General features: G+C 39.0%; 1 protein-coding gene across 1 annotated transcript; it reads left to right on the top strand.

The window, feature by feature from the left end:
- Nucleotides 1-502: 502 nt before the first annotated feature.
- On the top strand, nt 503-6,824 carry LOC139727932 (uncharacterized). The gene is made up of 5 exons (XM_071638903.1): nt 503-759; nt 1,106-1,316; nt 2,707-2,857; nt 3,584-3,796; nt 6,337-6,824. The coding sequence occupies exons 1-5, from the start codon at nt 596-598 to the stop codon at nt 6,822-6,824; spliced, it is 1,227 nt and encodes a 408-aa protein (XP_071495004.1). The 5' UTR covers nt 503-595.
- Nucleotides 6,825-19,621: the final 12,797 nt, after the last annotated feature.

Here is a 19,621-nt window from a genome sequence, read left to right as displayed (position 1 = left end):
CAGTGTATGTGTTTCTATCAAACACAGAGAAGTCTATACCCACTGATTCAGTTTCTTTTCTCGATTACGTTGACATCGATGGGAACATGCTGTTTTAAAGTATATGCAACAAATGATCAGATACCGCGACAGTCTATAGACTTCGAGATATTGATAACCATACATTTGTGTGCCGTAACCCGCATGTTATCACCATCTATTCCTCTTTAATTTTCTGTTACATGTACAGTACAGGGTATCACTGTGTGATGCTCACCCTAACTTTTGTTTCATGTTTGTAATGTTTATGATATCTATGCTATGGTCATTACCTTCTCGAATAAGTAGTAGTAGTAGTAGTAGTAATAATAATAATGATAATGATAATAATAATAATGATAACAAGCCAGTTTTATTCTTCGTGATTTAGTTCATTACTAAAAACTTTATTTCAAAACAAGTATTATAGGCTGACCCATAATGTTTTATATCACAATTGATAATTTCAGAACTTTCGTCAGATTACGATCTTCATTTTGACATCGTGAGAACTGTGAATAGAGCAGAATTAGAGGGCGTCCTCCCAGACCTCTTCGAATTCACATTGGCCTTCTGGATGCGCACGTCGGACCGGGTCAATTTTGGTACACCAATTTCCTATGCAGTGAGAGGGGCGGAAGGTGAAGAGGATGTTGACAACGCCCTCACGCTGCAAGATTACAACAACTTCGTCCTCTCCGTGAACGGGGAAAGTGTGGCGACCTATGTGTCGGCGAATCAGTAAGCTGCATGCTTGCCATGTCAAGAATAATTTTAAATTGAAGTCAATCACATCATAGGTTGTTTCAAAATCGTATTATGCACGGATACATTAGGTAAGACCGTTTGACACAAATACATATATACTTACATGTAAAATCGTGTGCTGCTATGTTAATTATGTTTCGTATTTTTCAGTTTCAAGGGTCTTAAGTTTTCGTACACATGTTTGCAGTGCATTAAGATTGTAGAGACATCTTGCTTTGACATCCAAATAAGCCTGCATGGAAATACATTTTTGGTGTTTGAGATTATTTTTCTGTAAAAATTGGTCAGAGTCGTGTTATCTCTTGAATATCTCTCTCAGAGATGACCGCTGGTATTTCATCACCGTCACCTGGTCGAATCATAAAGGGGCGTGGTCGCTTTATCTGGACGGGAGACTAGAGACATCTGGTAAGAGGCTCTCCAGTAAAAGACCTATCAGGGGGCGTGGCATGTTTGTCGTCGGGCAGGAGCAGGACAGTTACAACGGGTCGTACGTCCCAAAAGAGTCATTCCTTGGAGCGATTACACAGGTGAATATATTCACATAGGAAATATTCGTTATTCCTCAAAACATCCCTTGGGATCATATCTTACTTCTATGGCAAGCCAAATGTCCCGTAATGGAGAAAAACAAAGCTTATCGGCAATAATTTATCGCTCAAAAACTGAGTTTATAGATCGATAAACTTAACTAATTGACGGAAAACTCGGTTTATCGGTCGACAATACCATGTACATAATATATATATATCGTGATAGAACTGAGTTTATCATGATAAAGTTTTATATCGAAAACCTAATATATCTACAAAATTTGTACCTATAAACTGATTTATCGGTGAATAAACCGAATTTTTCAATTTATGGGACATAATTATATGACAAGCCGAATGTCTCATAAAGGTGATAAACTGAGTTTATCGTGGTTTATCGCCAGTAAAACCCAGTTTATTGGTCGATAAACTAAAAAACACGAAGTTAATCACGAAAAATGGAGTTTCTCTCGAAAACCTAGGGTTTTTTTTCGATTTATGGACATTTGGCTTGCCATATATGTGACGTGAAAAACCCAATAGCGTTCATGGGTCTCCCGATTTCTTCCCCGCCCATCGGGGTTCATTCGAAAGCAACAAATAGCACCGATTAGAGAATAATGATTATTATGTGCATCGAGGCGTACGTTCATCGGTAACGGTCGACCCCAGTCGAAATTTTTTCGGCTGTGTTTGTACCAAAGACACAGAGATCAGTGATAAACCTGTACACAATTTGTTACGTAAACAGCGCGATTCTCGAATAAATGGGAGCAGTACAGCCATCCCACTTCGTGTTATCTCCTTAAGACACTGACACCAAATTTAACTATTGATTTCTGTATCGTCGTAACAAACGGAAGAGTTACCCAACATCGCAAGGAATGATTCATGCAAACTGGATTCCATGTATTAATTACGTATTCAAAACTCGGGAATCCTGTGAATGAAACTGGAAACTTTCTTAAATATCAATGTGTACGTTGCAAGGAATAAACTTGATATTCGTAGAAATTATTCAGTATCATATATTCTTCTTCTACTACGACATCATGAAGTATTGTGAAGTTCCCCACTACAAACGAAGGCAGCACATGGAATTGACCGACCTTTAGGAAGGAACTCATGACTTTGAAGTGATTGTCTCATTTCCTGCTAACTTTCAATGTGTGAATGCTTGTTTACATTTGGAGAAACTTCTTATTTTAAACAGCCGGTTAGAATTCTCAAAATGAAGATGTACACAAACCAATTTATAAGACAGCATGTTAATTTAACGAAATCACATGAATACAGACGGAAGTACATATCGAAATATCGAAATACTTTTTAAATACTGAATTATTGTTTCTGTTGGTTGTTACCAAATGTCAATGCCGCACATTAGGTCAATATGTGGGACTACGCCATGGACTTGGACGAAATTCTTAATCTCCAAGCTTCGTGTTCTCCCACGGGCAATGTGCTGTCCTGGGCTCAACTGTCGACGGGAATCAACGGCGAGGTCCGGGTCCAAAGCCCATCGCGACAGTGCTCCGGTAACCTCTCCAGATCCCTTGATGTTTGTTTTCGTGTGTCTGTTTTTGCGGTCATGTCAAAAAATCGTTTCGTCGAAATCAGAGTCTTGTCCGAAAAACATCGACTTATCGTTTTGGCAATAGCATATGCAGTATCTAGATTGAACATCTGCGATAGCAAGTCTGGTATGATGTACCGATCAATCCATTTGAAAATTAAAGTTGGTCAACATGTTATAGAAATCCTGCCTGGACAGGAATTGAACCAAGAAAATACTTATGAATCGACGTCATACATCAACTTTGCACATTGTTTGTTAATTTCATATTAATGATCACACACGTGAGTGATTTGCACAACTCCATATCTGAGGTAGAATTCAATGATTGACAACAAGCATACTGGGTCCACTTCTCTGGTATGATAATGTCCCTTTTTATGACAGGTCATGGGCACTTGTGAAATGTGACATCAAAGGTGACATATTATATCAAACGTGGGAACATCTTCGTACAATTCATGGAGTGTTCTAAAGAAATGTGAATAGCACAAGACCGCTCAGAAATTAATGACGTGTAAATGGATGAACTTGATATGCTTACAGATTCACACTAAACCAAAAGTAGTAGTAACATCCCCTTATTAGTACAATAAATGCGTGGTCACGTGTCATCTCTGAGCCAATCAAATGCTCAAGTCTCTTGTCTGCATTTTGATCATGACGTCTTGCATCCGTCTCTCAATAGCACTGGATGACTGTGCTGCGGCACCGGATTACTGTAGAAATGGCGGCACGTGCGTGGATTCTCACGACGGTATCTCCTGCAAGTGTTCGCCCGGTACTTACGGACCGACGTGTGAAAACTTGGCGATACCCTGCTTGCCCGACAACCAGTGTCTTAACGGGGGCAGCTGTACTCCACAGGGCGATGGCTGTCTCTGTCCCCTGGGATTTTCAGGTGAGATGATGCTGAATTCGAACCAACTTCTTTCTCTTTTTATTCTGTTTCTAAACATCATTCCGTTATTATCGTTTATTTCATTGTCGGCAACATTGTTGGAAGTAACTCTGATACTGCTGCTTTGGTAGTATTGTAAAGCCTAACTTGATATGCTATCAGGGGTGTTATCATTATTATCATTTCTAGATTTTTTCATCATCGTTATCTTTGTTGCTATACGACAACTACGACTAGGACTGTTATGATGAACATCACTGCCGTCCTAATTGATTGTCATTGCTATATCAGGGTCAATGGGGTCCACAGCCGTATCAACTTTTACCAGTGTGCTCCTATGGATTTAAAAAAAAACAACAACTTTGTGTGTGTGTGTGTGTGTGTGCGTGTGTGTGTCTGTCTGTATTTGTCTGATTGATTGACTGATAATTGAGTTATTCATGTTGAAGAGACATTAATTGCAATATACATTGAAAAATGTACTGTTTAGGTTTTGAATTGTATTTGTATTGTTTTTTGATAATGATACACCCAGATTGGGTTAATTCATGAATGATTTGAATGAAATAAATAACGAGGAAAAAACAAAAATGTGTGGGCGTGCTGATGTGTGTTCACGCGTTTGTTTGATTTTTGTTTTCTTTTTTATTTATTTATTTATTTATTTCTAATCTTTTGTCAGGGTAGTCCATTCACCAATAAATAGTGGTCTTCCATGGAGCCCTGAATAATATTGATGAACATATGTACATTAAATAGCAAAAACGTATATACAGAAGATGACATAATACAGTGTAGATACATACCAGCATACTGTACATTGCAAAGTAACATAAAAAGTACATGCCACAGCAAGAGTTCACCAGAATGCCGAAATAACAATTAAAAACGCTATTATACAGGAATGATAAAGCCCAGAATGAATTTCGTGTGTTACTTACAAATAGCAACTTTGCTTAAACAATCTCTTAAATGAATATATGGAAGAAGCTGATCTAATTGAATGATCTAGCCTGTTCCATTCAAGTACAGAGGATACGATTGGGCTGCACTTGTGACAATCATGTTTGGCACACATAGATTTCCACTGTCTATTAGCCTTGTATGATGTTCATGTACATCAGTAGGCTTAACTAAGTGCACCTGAAGGTACGAAGGTGCTAAGTTATGGACGCATTTATATATCATCATAACGCGGCTGAAATCAAAACGTTTGTCTAGTGTCATCCATTTAAGACTTTTGAATAAATCAGCCGACGGTGTGTCATATGTTTTGTCCAAAATTATTTTTGCTGCCCTCTTTTGAATTTTTTCTAGCTTAGTTGTATGGTATTGAAATCTGTTTGACCAAACAACAGAACAGTAATCAAATTGTGGTAACACTAGACTATTATAAAGTAATTTTAGGGATTGTTGGGGCAAAAAGGCCTTCGCTCTCTTTATCATGCAGACACTTTTTTGGGTACGTTTACATACATTTTCGATTTGTTTAGACCATTTCAGTTCTTCATCTATTAAAACACCTAAACATTTAGTGAACTGAACTCTTTTAATCCGACTACCATCTAATGACATACTGAAATTTTCAATTTCCCCGAGATTAGCACGGGAGCCGATAATCATGACAGAAGTTTTGTCAGTGTTAAGGACGAGCCGATTTTTCTTAATCCACCCCATTACTTTATTTAGTGCAACAGTTATCTTTTCTTCCAAAACTGTTGTGTCATTAGCCATGGCTCGACACTAACTTTTTTGTTTGGTGGCCCGATGGGCCACCAAAATCCTAAATTTCAAATTTTTGGTGGCCCGAGAGAAAAATTTGGTGTCCCGAAAAAAAAAAACATTAAAAGTCCTTTTTTTTAATGAGTCAAATATTTAAGTTTTATGATAGTAAGAATTAGAAGTTGGACATACAGTGTATCTACTCATAAATAAACTTTAACAAACTTGCAACACTCACTCTCAGGCACTCATTTAGTCCTTTCATCCATCCTTTAAACAAATTTAACTGCTAATTTCTGGCGCAAAAAGTTACGAATTTATTGACATACTTTTCAAAAAATTTTGGTGGCCCGAGGCGGGAGTAGTATTATGATGTCTCGGGTGCCATAACTTAATTCTATTGTTTAGGACAATAGAATATGAAATATGAATATGAATATGAATATGATAGATCGATGAGTTATGAAATATGAATATGGGATATATAAATATGAAATTATGAGTATGAATAAGATATAAAATCAAATTAAAAAATTAATCAAATAAATAACGTGATAGGAGAACTGGAAAATGAATGACGTCACTCATTTAAATATTCATAATGACGTCAGGAGCTTTATTCATTTGCATAAATGACGTCATAGGTTGTTTTGAGAAGAGAAAACAATAAAGAAAAAAAGAAAGGTGTATAGTGAATAGAGGGTGAACGAGTTGGGGCATGAAAGTGACGTCATGACATAGAACGCTGCATGAAGGTGTATGTCAGGAGGATGTATAAATTCTCGCAGTCGACCATACTTGTTATCACTTTGCAAAAGGTTGGTTTAGTCATAAGAGGTATATCATGTCTCAGTCTGACGTTGATCCTGATAGTGAATGTTGCAAGGAGTTTCAAAAAACTGCGGAGAAAGCAGACCTACTCATGCTGATAGAGTACCTTACGTTGGTGGAATTGTTCAAGGAACTGAACAAAACCCCATCGAGCTACATCGACCAGTTAGTGTCGGACGACCCACAACTGAAAGTTCGACAAGCGGCTACGTACTTGGACCCTCAGAAGGTAGCCAAGTATTATCCTCATGCAGCCAGGGTGATGTGGATGAATCCAAAACTGATGGATCCATGCATGTTTACGGAGTACATGAAATATCTGCTCAGGAACGAGACAGTGGAGGATCTGAAAGAGAGACGGGAAAAACTGGCTCGTCACCTCGAAGGACTGGACGCCGCTGTGCGCGTCGTGTACCGTGCTATGGGGGAGGAGAGCGACCTGTCAGACAGCGTCATGAAGACATCATCGCTTTAGATACTTCATGGAGGGATGTCTTGTCAATCATCATTCGACAGACTACTACAAAATCCTGTTTAAATGTGGATATGTCAAGAATATTTTCCACTAGTCAACGCATCATGGCATTGGAAGAATTTGAAAACGTGGAAATTGTCGAGCTAGAACCAGACGACTCATTCGAAGATTTCGTTAAGATTATACTTTCAAACTGTATTGGAAATGAGACACGAAAGAATGTACTGGAACGTGGAATGACAGCCGTTTGTTATTTCTTGAAAATGTATATGCTTTCTAACCTGGAGGAACGATGTAAAGATGAACTGTTACTCTTGTTCACGAATGAACTGCGACGATATGATATACCATGGCCCTGTAAACCCCCCAAACGTAGTAAATTGCACCTGATAATGCACGTTATATTAGATGGGTTCTGTCAATTGTATACTGTGGATGTAAACAGAATAGCAACTTAATTTCATGTGTAAAACATTTATACGTATATTTCCGACAACTTGACTTTTTTATGTAGACTAGGTGATCAATAAACACATAGCATTAATGTACAAACACTTGCTTTCTTCATCTTTTTATATTCAGTGTCTTTTAAATGAATGGGGTGAGTGACTTGCTGTTCATTGATGAGTTTTGTCAGAGGAGAGAGAAGACAGGAGCATGGCGTCGTTAGACAACTTATTACGTAAAATCTATTACACGGCGTCAAACCAGGGAAGTTTTTGTGGAGCAACTAACTTGTGGAGAGCGGTTAGAGAACGAGGAATTGAGAATGTACCTCTTGAAACTATCAAAAGGTGGTTAGAAAAGCAAGACACGTACACACTGCATGCGCCTGCGAGAAAGAGGTTTGTGCGAAACAAAGTTGAGGTGAGAGGGGTCGACGAAATTTGGGAGGCTGATTTAGTCGATGTTCAGAACTTGAAAAAATATAACAATGGATACAGATACTTGTTAACTTGTATAGATGTGCTGTCAAAGTTCGCCTGGGTCGTCCCACTCAAAGATAAAACGGGGAAGAATATTGTTCAAGCTTTTCAGAAAATTACCAGTGGCGATCGCGTTCCCGAGATGTTACATACAGACAAGGGAAGTGAATTTATGAATAAAGAAGTCAAAAAATTCCTTAAGAATCGAGATATCCATTTCTTCACCACGGAAAATGAAACAAAGGCATGTATTGTGGAAAGGTTTAACAGAACCTTAAAAGCACGAATGTGGCGGTATTTCACTTTTTCTAATTCATTCAAGTACATAAACATTTTACAACAACTGGTCAAGGGGTACAATTCTACATTTCACACTAGCATTCGGATGAAACCGCTGGAAGTAAACATTGAAAATCAGCAACAAGCCTTGGATGCTCTGTACGGGGACAAACGTCACAGACGAAGAAATGTCATTCCCAAAGCGAAAAACTCTTTCCAATTCAAGATTGGGGATCAAGTTCGTATAAGTAGAAATAAATTGCGATTCGAAAAAGGATATGAAGCAAACTGGTCTGAGGAAATATTTACCGTCAGCGCTCGAAAGTCAAGGCGGATTCCAGTGTACAAACTAAAAGATTACAATGGAATTGAGTTAGACGGCACATTCTACCAAGACGAAATTGAAAAAGTGTCTAAAGCAAAGTATGAATTATATTCCGTTCAAAAAGTGTTAAAGACCCGAAAGAGAAAAGGAAAGAAACAATACCTAGTTCGGTGGAAGGGGTATGGCAAAGAATTTGACAGTTGGGTAGATCGGATTGAAAATCGTTAAAAGTTAAAAGTTTCGCATACAGCCCTCATTCTCTCTATTGCGAGTGAAAAAGGAAGGTTGACATGGGTTCGCAATTTTACATTACTCTACCGAGTAATAGCTCAATGAAATATTTTCCGGAGAACAAGACATGCAGATATTCAACTAAATTGCACAGACCACTTACTCTAAATGAAGACTACGAGGTAGGGTTAGCTGAAATACAGTTTCAAAATTCATGGTACAACGTGAGAGAGGACAACAATTGGTTAGAGATTGTTACTTTCGACGAGAGTGACGGAACAGACACAGCCGTCCCACTGTCGTTCCGAGTAAACATACCAACTGGATACTACTTCACTGGTGACGAGCTGTGTGATGCGATAAATGATGTTTTGCCAGACCGACTTCAAAGAAATGTTGAATTTCATTACAAGAAGAAATCAAGACGCTGTAAAGTCGAAATACGAGAACACTTAGAAATATTGATGTCATGTCATCTGGCTATGATATTGGGTTTTGAACGTGAATGCCGAATCACTGAAACAACGATGAGTCCGTTACCAGTAGATGTCCATATGAATTTTCATACATTTTATGTCTACTCTGACATTGTTCAGTTTCAACATGTGGGTGATGTAGCTGTTCCCCTTTTGAGAACAGTCGCGGTGGTACCCAATAAGAGGCATGAAAATATTGTCAACACTTACGCCTCTCCACACTACGTTCCTCTGAAAATTTTCAGTTTTGAGACTATTGACATTATATTAACTACTGAAACGGGTAATGTTGTTCCATTTGAACGCGGGAAAGTCATAGTGAAACTACACTTTCGTGAGCGCTCTTCGAATCTATCTTGAGAATGGTGTATGTTAGATCATTTGGAAGAAGTGTCAATCATTTGTCTAGACCCTTCCATTCATATCAACGTGGTATGGGTATTCCCGTCTATAAAGGAGCTGCGATACAGCGAGGTCATGGACTGGGAAGTTTAGTAAAAGGCTTATTTCGTTCCGCTACCCCATTACTAAAAAAAGGAGCAATGGCGTTGGGACGAGAAGCTATGACAACGGGAATGAATATAATGCAAGACACATTAAGCGGTCAATCGTTTAAAAAAGCTGCTAAAAGAAATGTTTCAAAAGCAGGCAAGAGAATGGCTCACAAGGCTCTAAATGGTGTAAGAAGGAAGGTACAGAGCGGAGGAGGTAAATTTATTTTGGTTAAAAAGAAGCAACGAGGTCGGAAACGTGTCATTCGAGTTAAAGGAACCCGTGCGAAAAGACGTCGTCTTGATATTTTCGATTAAACCACGCCTATATCCTTCGTGTAATAAGCAATCATCATGTCTCTGCTTCACGAGAAGAGCGACGCCTGCTGCAAGTCAGAATTGGACATTTTTTCTGTACCATTCACGCAGATGAGCATCGTGAAAGGACCGTGGGTGGAATATCACCCAGTAAGCAACATCACCGACTCCGGCCCCATCGAATTTAATATCGCCGGTACTGCTGAAGAATATGTGGATTTGTCACAAACCATGCTCCATGTACAAGCAAAAGTAGTGAACCCAGATGGAACCAATCTAGCGAACGATGCGCAAGTTGGACCAGTCAATCTGTTCCTGCCTTCACTGTTTAGTCAGGTAGACGTGAAACTGAATGAAACTTTAGTGTCACAGCCATCAAACACAAATGCATACAGAGCGTACTTGGACGTGATAACTCACTACGGACCCGATGCATTGTCTTCTCAGATTACTCAACAACTTTTCTACAAGGACACTGCTGGACATATGGATGTTGGGAACCCTTTTGCAACGGGAGGAGATGCTAATTTAGGACTGAAGAAAAGACAGACGTTCATCGGCACGAGTAAACCGGTCTCTTTAATTGGCCCGATATATGGAGATATCTTCTTTCAAGAAAGGCTTTTACTCCCAGGAGTGGATATCAAAATTAAACTCATTCGTAATAAGGATGCCTTTTGCTTACTGTCTTCACAAGCTGTGATCAAGTACAAAGTTATGATTGAAAAGGCCTCCCTCTACGTTAGAAAAGTAAAAGTAAATCCATCAGTGATGCTCTCACACGCCAAGATGATCGAGTCTTCACCTGCGAAGTATCCTATCAACAAAGTTGATGTACGCTCTTTTACAATTTCATCTGGAAATATGTCAGTGAACAAAGATAATCTCTTTCTAGGTCAAATTCCAAATCGGATTATCATTGGATTTGTTGACAACGACGCCTATAATGGGAGTTACATGAAAAATCCCTTTAATTTCAAAAATTTTCATCTAAGTTACATTTCAGTTACTGTCGATGGTGAACCCTTACCAATGAGACCCCTCCGCCCTAGCTTTGGAGAGGGAAATGGTCAAAACTTCATCGAGGCGTACAATACTCTGTTTCTAGGAACAAATCGTCTATTTACTGACAAAGGGATTGCTATAAATAGAGAGGAGTATGCTAAAGGATATACATTGTACGCGTTTGATCTCACCCCTGACTTAAGCGACGGATGTCACTTGAATCTAGTCAAGGAAGGAAACGTGCGACTTGAAGCTGGATTTGACCAAGCTCTACCCAACACCGTAAACTGTATCGTGTACTCTGAATCTCAGGGACTGATTCAAATCGATAGAAGCAGAAACGTCGTCTACGATTTCAAAGGGTGAAGAAAGAGAGGGGAGGACTATTACATCAAATCACCTTATCTGTCATGGATACCCATCAGATTACCTACGCTTTGACTCGTCATCAAGCTACCAAGGCGTATTTCAGGGGAGTTTATGCCCTAGATGAGATTCCCCGTGTATTAAAGCGGGAAAAGAATTGTTGCATCGTGAATTCAGACACGAGTGACAAAAGCGGTTCCCACTGGTTAGCGGTGTATTTTGATGGAAACAAAGGACAGTTTTTCTGTTCATATGGGAATCCGCCCTCATTTTACGACGATCGCCTAGAAAGATTTATGGAGACATTTGCAGAAAAGTGGAACTTTAATACAAAGAGGCTTCAGGGAACTTTTTCTACTGTCTGTGGTCAATATTGCATTTACTATTTAATCAAAAAATGTGAAGGGAAAAGCCTGCGAGACATTGTTAATGTATTCGGTAAGGATTTGCATTTAAATGACGAAAAAATTAATTCGTGGTTTAATCGAAAATACAATTCAGCCTTTCCAACGCATGATATTGGTTTCACATTCACTCAATTTTCCCGTAGTTTTGAAGATCGAGAAGTCAATACTTAACACACGCACACACACACACACACACACCCAATAGTCACAGATGCATGTATTCAGCACGGGCTCTAACTCAGATTCATTCATGGCTGTGGAGACACGTTATGAATTCATTCATGCATACTAAATATCTATTCCGTATTAAGAGGTTGAATTCAATACACAAAGCTGTCTCTTTAATAACGAAAAATATGAAAATATTTTTGTATGTAAATGTGCTTGTACTTGTTTTTCTTTTTTAATGGTATGAGATTGTTGGAAAAAGTGTTGTAAATGTAAGTTTACATCTTTGAGTATACTACGTAACGACCGTAATAGAATGGTACATAATCCTTTCACATCCGTGTTCTATTCATCATTTATTTCAAACGTAATGTAAGAGCTAGTCACTTAATCACTGACCATGTCAATATTCTATAAGGTCATCTTAGAATATCCACATAGGGTTACTCTCTTTTCACCTCCTTGTCTCATGCACTATCCATTTCAAACGTAATGTAAGAACTAAATAATGATAGCATGCTCTGTAAAATAAGTGATATCAATTGTACTGAATATGATTTCACTCCGAAACCAATAATCACATGATCAAATCTTAGAATATGGACATGTAGGCCAACTCTTTCTTTCACCTCGCTATTTCATGCAACCGTACACTCATTCCACTCGTAATGTAAGAACCAAATGAAGGTAACAAGCTCTGTAAATCATTGTATTGAATGTGATTTATACTCCGTTTACAATCAATAAATATTACATATTATCCCAATCGATGTACAAAATCTTGTTATTTGTTGTCCTATATACATAGACATAACGAATTAATGAGAAAAGTAAAAGAACAGACACACAGAAGATTATTTCGAACTAAGTACAATCTATGCAGGAAAGAAAAAATGTATCTAGGTATCAACCACATTCTTATAATCAATACAAATAACTTTAAGCATTATTTTTTTTTTCTTTCAAGATGGTCTTGTGCATACTCCTTTGCTAATTATAATGATGCACAAATAATTCGCAGGAACAGACACACACAATTGAATTCTCAATATATTCCTCATAATTTCAATATGAGATAAGCCCTCACAGCAACGATTTGTAAATACAGATAGCGAAAGGAAATGAAATAGAAAAAACAAAAAATAAGCAAATCAATCAATAGATAAGCCTTTCACTCATTTTACGTTTACAAAGCTGATGCCTCATATAATACATAAAAGTCAAAATTTAAAATTATTGTAAGTCAGTTCATCATATGATTCAACATAATATGAAGATACTTTATCAGTCTACCTAATGTATCGTCTGACCATTTTTAATACTCTTCCGGTCATTTGGTCATTCGGCCTTTTGGTCATTTGACCATTTGCTCATTTGGTCATTTGCTCGTTTTTGTTTCAGTGTGAGTTATATGGGAAACTGAAAAATATTACAGTCTCCATCACACATTTTCAGAGGAAAAATATATACATTAATCAATCTAAGTAATAGTAAAAACTATATCTATTTACAATCAAAATGATATCACAATATTTTTCAATCCGTTTATGAATATGCAGTCATATTCACCATAAACAGAACCCCTGTGTAATGGGGTCTAATCCTCATGGGATTAGAGAATAGAAGGGGTGACTGAAACCATTATTTATTAGGGGGATTAGAAACTAACCCATTTTTTGCTTTGAGAAATACCACTTAAACTCTCACGTTTAGGTTTGTCTTTTGCACTACCACGTACTCGCGGGGCCACCCTTTCTTCACGATCTACCCGACTTCCTCCTTCGTCTGCGCTGTCCATACGCTTCCACCGTTGTAGGTCCTGTCTCCTCTTAGGATTAGTGAGAAATGTTTCTGGAATATTCATCGCTGCCAGTATGCGCATGAATTGTTCGCTACCTGTGGGAGAATATCCTCGTCGTTCACGGAAAATATCGTACATCAAATCGCAAACATTACTCCCACGAATTGTGCGCCCATCTATGACAAGCTGACCCGCAGAAGTCCAACCAATGCTAGGATTGGTTTTCAGTTTCTGTAAAAGATGAGAGGCTCGGTTGACGTAAGATTTTGGAATATGTCGAATAATTTCCAGTTCAAGCGGATCAGGTTCAATATGTTCGGGCTCAGTTTCTGTCACAGTCGATGGTTGGTCGGGAGAATCTGCGGACGAAATGTCTCGAACCTCAATAGACAATGGTTTCCTCGCAATTTCGCCCGACTTTAAAAAATTCTGTAGATATTGCGAATACATATTGGCTTTCTCATGAACGTCCAAATCATTCCTCTCTAACACCAAGCGCATCTTTTCGTCCAGTTCATTTCGGTGGTGGTTCGATGACGATGAAGAAGCTGCTTGCAGTGTTTGTAACATATTAGGCGGAACAAGGACCATTTTGCGTGTGTGTTCCATGATTGTCTATACAGATTATTTCTTTCCGGTAAATGCTGTCGCTAGTGCTCCCACCGCTGGAACCACGAGTCTCATCAATAGGGGTAAGAGAAATCCACCGCGTTGAGTTAGAAGTCTCTTCCTTTCTCTTAATGACGTGGACCGATCAGAGAGCTTTCGTAACTTCTGTTTATGTTTAGACAGAGTTCGCTTCTGTGTCGGTGAAATTTTGATATTACCGTTAATGACGTTCACGATGCATTCGCAAATGGCGTCTATCAACCCTCTGTCAGCGGTTTTCAGCAGGGCCCTTCGCTGTTGAGCTGTACAGTGTGCCAATGTCTTCAGAAGAACCGCATGTGTCTTGATACGACGAGACATTTTTAAAAAATAACGAGGTTAAGATGGGATCGTGCTCTTTATACTTTAGGAAGATATGCGAACTGCGTTTCTCCAGGAAAAATATTAGTTCTCAGTCTGAAGTCTTCTGGCGTGTCGGGTTTCAGATCAATGAAAAGGTAGCCATATTGTTCGTGGGTAGCATCGGCATACGCATCCTGGAAATACTTGGTGCGGCCTGGATACATTTGACGCCCTAAACATGATACTTGCATTTTATCTCTACTATTCTTAAACAAGCAATAATACTGAGTATTTAAGGAAATTGTCCTAGACTCTTTTCCGTTTCTGTACATATTTTGGGTTAGATAAATCAAACTTACATTTCTATGGTGACATCCCTTTGTAAAAAGAGCAGCCACGTTTCTACTATCACTAACAACATCCATCAAATCATCAATTATAAATAACGTGGGTCGTGCGTTGTCAGTAAATGCATAAAAGTCTTCTGGTAGGTTTTCGTGAAATTCAATTTGAGGAATCTCATGCATCATTTCAGCATAATCCTTTTGAAATTCCCCATAAAACCAGACAATTTTTCGAGGAGCAGGGTTAAACATACGCTCACGCTGTTTAATTAGTCTTTTGACAAAAGAAGTCTTTCCCGAAAAAGTTGGTCCGACAACGCACATTGTAAAGGGATGTTTTAGACGGACATCCATGGTAGATCTGTAATCAAAATCAACACGAAAATACTATAAGAGTGCAAACATTAAAATACAAATATTTGAGTTCAAAGTGAATGCGATGTATATTTACAATATAGAGATGTGGGTACCAATATTCGTGACTTAAAGCTAGGAGCAGTTAAAACAATTACACATGTAACTACTGTCCCCCATCAGGAACGTCTTCACATTCATCCAGCTGAAATATAACTGACGCTTTCTTCAGAGCTAGAAGTGTTTAAATGGGATAAAATTACAGTCGAGTTTGTCATGCCTTGTTTCTCAAGAAGAATGTCGAGAGAAAAACTGACAAAAATAACAACTATCAGTAAAATGGTAATCAAAATATTCATACGACACGTGTTGTACGGAATACGCCTCACAAAGTCACGATGCATTCTTAAAAAAATCATACTATCCATTTTTTTTTTCAACACTATCTCAACCTCAAAAATAATACAACCTTACAGATCTAGAGTCGGGGACTAAATGAGGCAGCATTTTTTTACACCGGTGTATATAAAATACTGGTTATGAAATATCCTTATGGCCATATGGTAGGGTTTTGGTTCCATCTCCAACTCGAACCCTTTTAGTAAAGACTACCCTGTAATCTTTTTTAGATTCGATTGTGTGAATCGTCTTGGTTTTGGTGTCTCGGACAATTTTTGATTCATGAATGGTGCGTATTTCATCGCTTTTGGACATAACGAGTTCTTTGAGTGTGTCATGATTAATGACCATAGAATTAGTGTGGTTCAACGTGAACCCCCGCACCTTGCACACTGTGTTTCCTTTGTTAGTTTTGTAACTGTAATTCTTCGGTCCACCACACACCCACGTGTGAATGTATTCATCATTAGTGGGGTCGATTTCATTTGTGAGATCACCTAGGTAATCGCCAGTCTTTGGGTCAAAGGGTTCGAGGGACTGATTCGTCTTAAAAACAACACTATCAGTATCATAATAGAGCGCCCTCTCTTCTAAGATTTCCAGAATTGAATACAGCTTCAATCTAGCCATTGCCGTTGTAAAGCTCGCTATCACTATATTAGTATTAACATTTTGCTCTACAAACCCGCGGGCGTTATTGTATTGCACTTCTATCATGTCTTCATTGATAACCCACATGTCATGGACTGTAACGGAATCATCTCTAAAATACCGTAATAGTTCCGCTGGTGTTTTGACATATTTCGTTTGCTTATGATTATTCTTTTCAGCAAGTTTACCCCATAATGTATTTAAGAGCAATTTTGAAATGGCACGCATGCCCGGATTCTTCTCGATACGGTCAGGATCTAACGATACTCCTTCGTGATTGTGATATTTTTGAATGTAATTTATCCTATCGGATTCTGTCTCGACACTAGCTGGATAGCCCGACGACTCTTGCTTTATTTTCATGAAAGTATCGATATATTCCGCAAAAAGGCCCCCCTTGCATTCCCGTTTGTCATACTTGGTATATCGATCGAAGTGCCATACTTCAGAAATTTTGATATCGTAGTATCCTTTTTCTACTGCCTTTTTTACTTCTTCTGACACCCAAACGCCTTTAAGCGCTCTCTCGCGGTCCTCGTGCGTGCACCGAGTTTGGTTCAATGACTCTGCGCATGTAGCACACAGTGGGAAGGTGAGTTTACCCGAGGATCTGTAGGGGAGGACAGGGTGATACAAATCTTTGGGAGGAGTTATCTCACACTGGATGAGGCCAAACATTTTCTCGAGGGGTGGAAAGTTTGAGCGGATGATTCGAGGGTGGCCAATGGGGTACTTTCCAAATTTGTTTATGAATGGATACAGAGAAGTAAAATCATAGTATAAAATTTTTTCACCCTGTTTTGCCTCATCAAAAAGTGAGCATCCATCAGTCCTACCACCAAAAAAAGAATCTCTTGGATTGAGGGGATTTTTGAATTTTTCGTGAAGATGCTGGACGCGGGCTTTCACAGCAGGATCTTTGATCTGCATGTCCCATTCATGCTCCCAGATGTAATGTACTATGTAACCTGCATTTCGGAGACGGTAGATTCTTTCCATAACTTCGTTATGGAGTTGACTCATTGATTTGTTACATCTTTTGTTGATTGTGAAGGGGTTAAAACATTGACTACATCCATGGTAAAAACAACCTAGAAATTCAAAAATGTGCTTTTCCTCCCCTACCTCGGCATACCCGTCCACATAGCGGCCATGAACCTTGCGCTCCCCACCAGTAAATGCATATTTGATATCGATCCCTCGTTCCTCAGCTTGATAATGTAGCCATTTTCCAGCTTTAAGCGAATGACGCTTAGGGTTAGAATAACCGTCGTGCGGAATAAGGGCTATCTTGTTCGGTTTTAGAAAATTACTCCTGTAGAGATAATTACACGCGCTCGGAAGGGTGAGGCTGCGTAAGAAGGGATCGATGCCATCGGGATTAGCTTCTGTGGCACTTATTGTCTTGAAATGCAGGCGAAATAATTTACAACTTTCATGCAGTATTTTTACATCGCTCTTGCAGTACCCCAAAATTTCTTTTTGAAAATCAAACACAAAATTGTCAGGAAGGCTATCGTACCATGCATCAAATTCTGTCTTCGCTTCTTTCATCATGGTGTTTGTCCCGAAATATTTCTTATCGGGAATGGGACCAACGTAATTTTGATTATCTTTTACGTTAAACAGATGTGGGAAATATCCCTTCTTCAGCTCTTTGATACCGAAAGTTTTTGGAAGTTTGGCCAAGCCCATTTGGAAGAAGTTTAAGCTATCTTTAATTACGATTTTGGGGTCTTGTGTGCTCAGACACATGATCTTTCCTCCATTCATTATGACTTCGGGGATTATCCCTTTACGAACGAGGTGATTAAGAAGGAAATATGTGTCATACGCCTTAGCGTTGTGTGCAATAGCTATTGCCTTGTGGTTATCTTCTGACAACAACCATGTACAAAATCGTTCCAGGGTGTCCTCCCCCTGAAAAGTGATCTCTCTTCCTTCATCTACATTACCGCACCAAAGACAGCCCCACCCATCGGGAGTTACACCATCCATACAGTTACTACAATCCCAGGTAGCGTGTACTAGATTAGGAACATGAGAAGTGGTATTCTGGGTACATTCAAAATCAAAGAAAATATATCTCTGTGGGTCTGGCAAATCAGCTTGCGTGGTAGGTTTTGATTTCTTTTTTTTTCTTTTTCATAGCTGCAAGTTCTTTCTCAGCCTCTGTGGGGACGTAGTATTTGCTTTCTTTTGTTACTTTCATGTAGCATTCATGGGTGGGTCCATCGACATAATCTTTACATGTTTGACAAAATATCTTGGAACAGTCATGTTTATCAAATATGCCTGGAAATACTTCCGAATCAAACACGCGCGCACATTTTAGGCATTTACGACGGGTCTTACAGGCAGTTGATCCCTTGAAAATTGTCACCGAATGAGCTTTAAAGCATTGCTCAGTGAGGAACGTCATGTTACAATCGGCGCACGTTCGAGGATCGCGTTTAATGGGGTCAGTGCGATTGCAATTTGTACTGAAACAATCGTAGCAGGTATTACAACAACTGTGAGTTCTGGGATCGTTGTAAACTTCATGGCATTCTTCGCACAAATGCTTGACACACAAGAATGCAGAAACATTTTTGATGACATTATAATGACCGGATTCAGTCAAATACAAGTACAATGTCTTCTCAGCTGGGGGGCCTGCATATATCATGGCATGTTTTTTTCGACCTCTGTATATGATCAATCTATATTCAGGTAGTAAGACTTGTTGAAAGGCGTCGTACTGACTCGAATCAACCTCTCCTTTAGGAACGCCAGCTAGATCGTGAAGTTTTGCGGCTTCATGAAGTAAACCCTTTGTGGGTGGTCTGTTAGTTCGAGACCAGGTTCGATATTTTCGATCATTATTAACGTAATAGCGCGAGATGACAATTGCGCTTGCAAAACAGGTTTTTTCTTCTTTGCTGGAGGGAACGGTGATGATGGAAGTTTTTCTTATGGATGCCTCGTCATCAGGCAAGCCATCCATTTTTCGCGTATATCCACCAGTGGGGTTTTGCACATGGTGAAATCTGATAGTAAAACCAGGTTTGAGGAAAAAGTTCTGGTTACTATTGAGAACTCGTTCTATCCGTTCTAATATAAGCGCGATGTCAAAGTGCCTGACCACTGCCCAGGGAAAAGCGATCGGAATATTCAATTGGTCCGAGACTAGCACCAGTCGCACATAGTCTCTTTCATTCGTATCGTGAAGAAGGAGCGTTCGTACCTCCTCGAGAGATGATCTAATATAGTCAAGAACATGTCTAATTGAAGAATGATCGGGTATATCTCCGACAAAGTCGTAC

Source organism: Diadema antillarum, unplaced genomic scaffold, assembly GCF_040938485.1.
Source record: "Diadema antillarum isolate AM-2024a unplaced genomic scaffold, OU_Dant_1.0 seq00000160_RagTag, whole genome shotgun sequence".
Taxonomy (NCBI): domain Eukaryota; kingdom Metazoa; phylum Echinodermata; class Echinoidea; order Diadematoida; family Diadematidae; genus Diadema; species Diadema antillarum.
This window is presented reverse-complemented; position numbering and strand designations above follow the sequence as displayed.

Bases quoted from the DNA above. Each gene is read 5' to 3' on its own strand.
- LOC139727932 (XM_071638903.1), top strand. From the start codon at position 596: ATGCGCACGTCGGACCGGGTCAATTTTGGTACACCAATTTCCTATGCA. The intron at 2,858-3,583 runs GTAACCTCTCCA...GTCTCTCAATAG, and splicing joins CCCATCGCGACAGTGCTCCG to CACTGGATGACTGTGCTGCG. The intron at 3,797-6,336 runs GTGAGATGATGC...ACTTTGCAAAAG, and splicing joins CTGTCCCCTGGGATTTTCAG to GTTGGTTTAGTCATAAGAGG.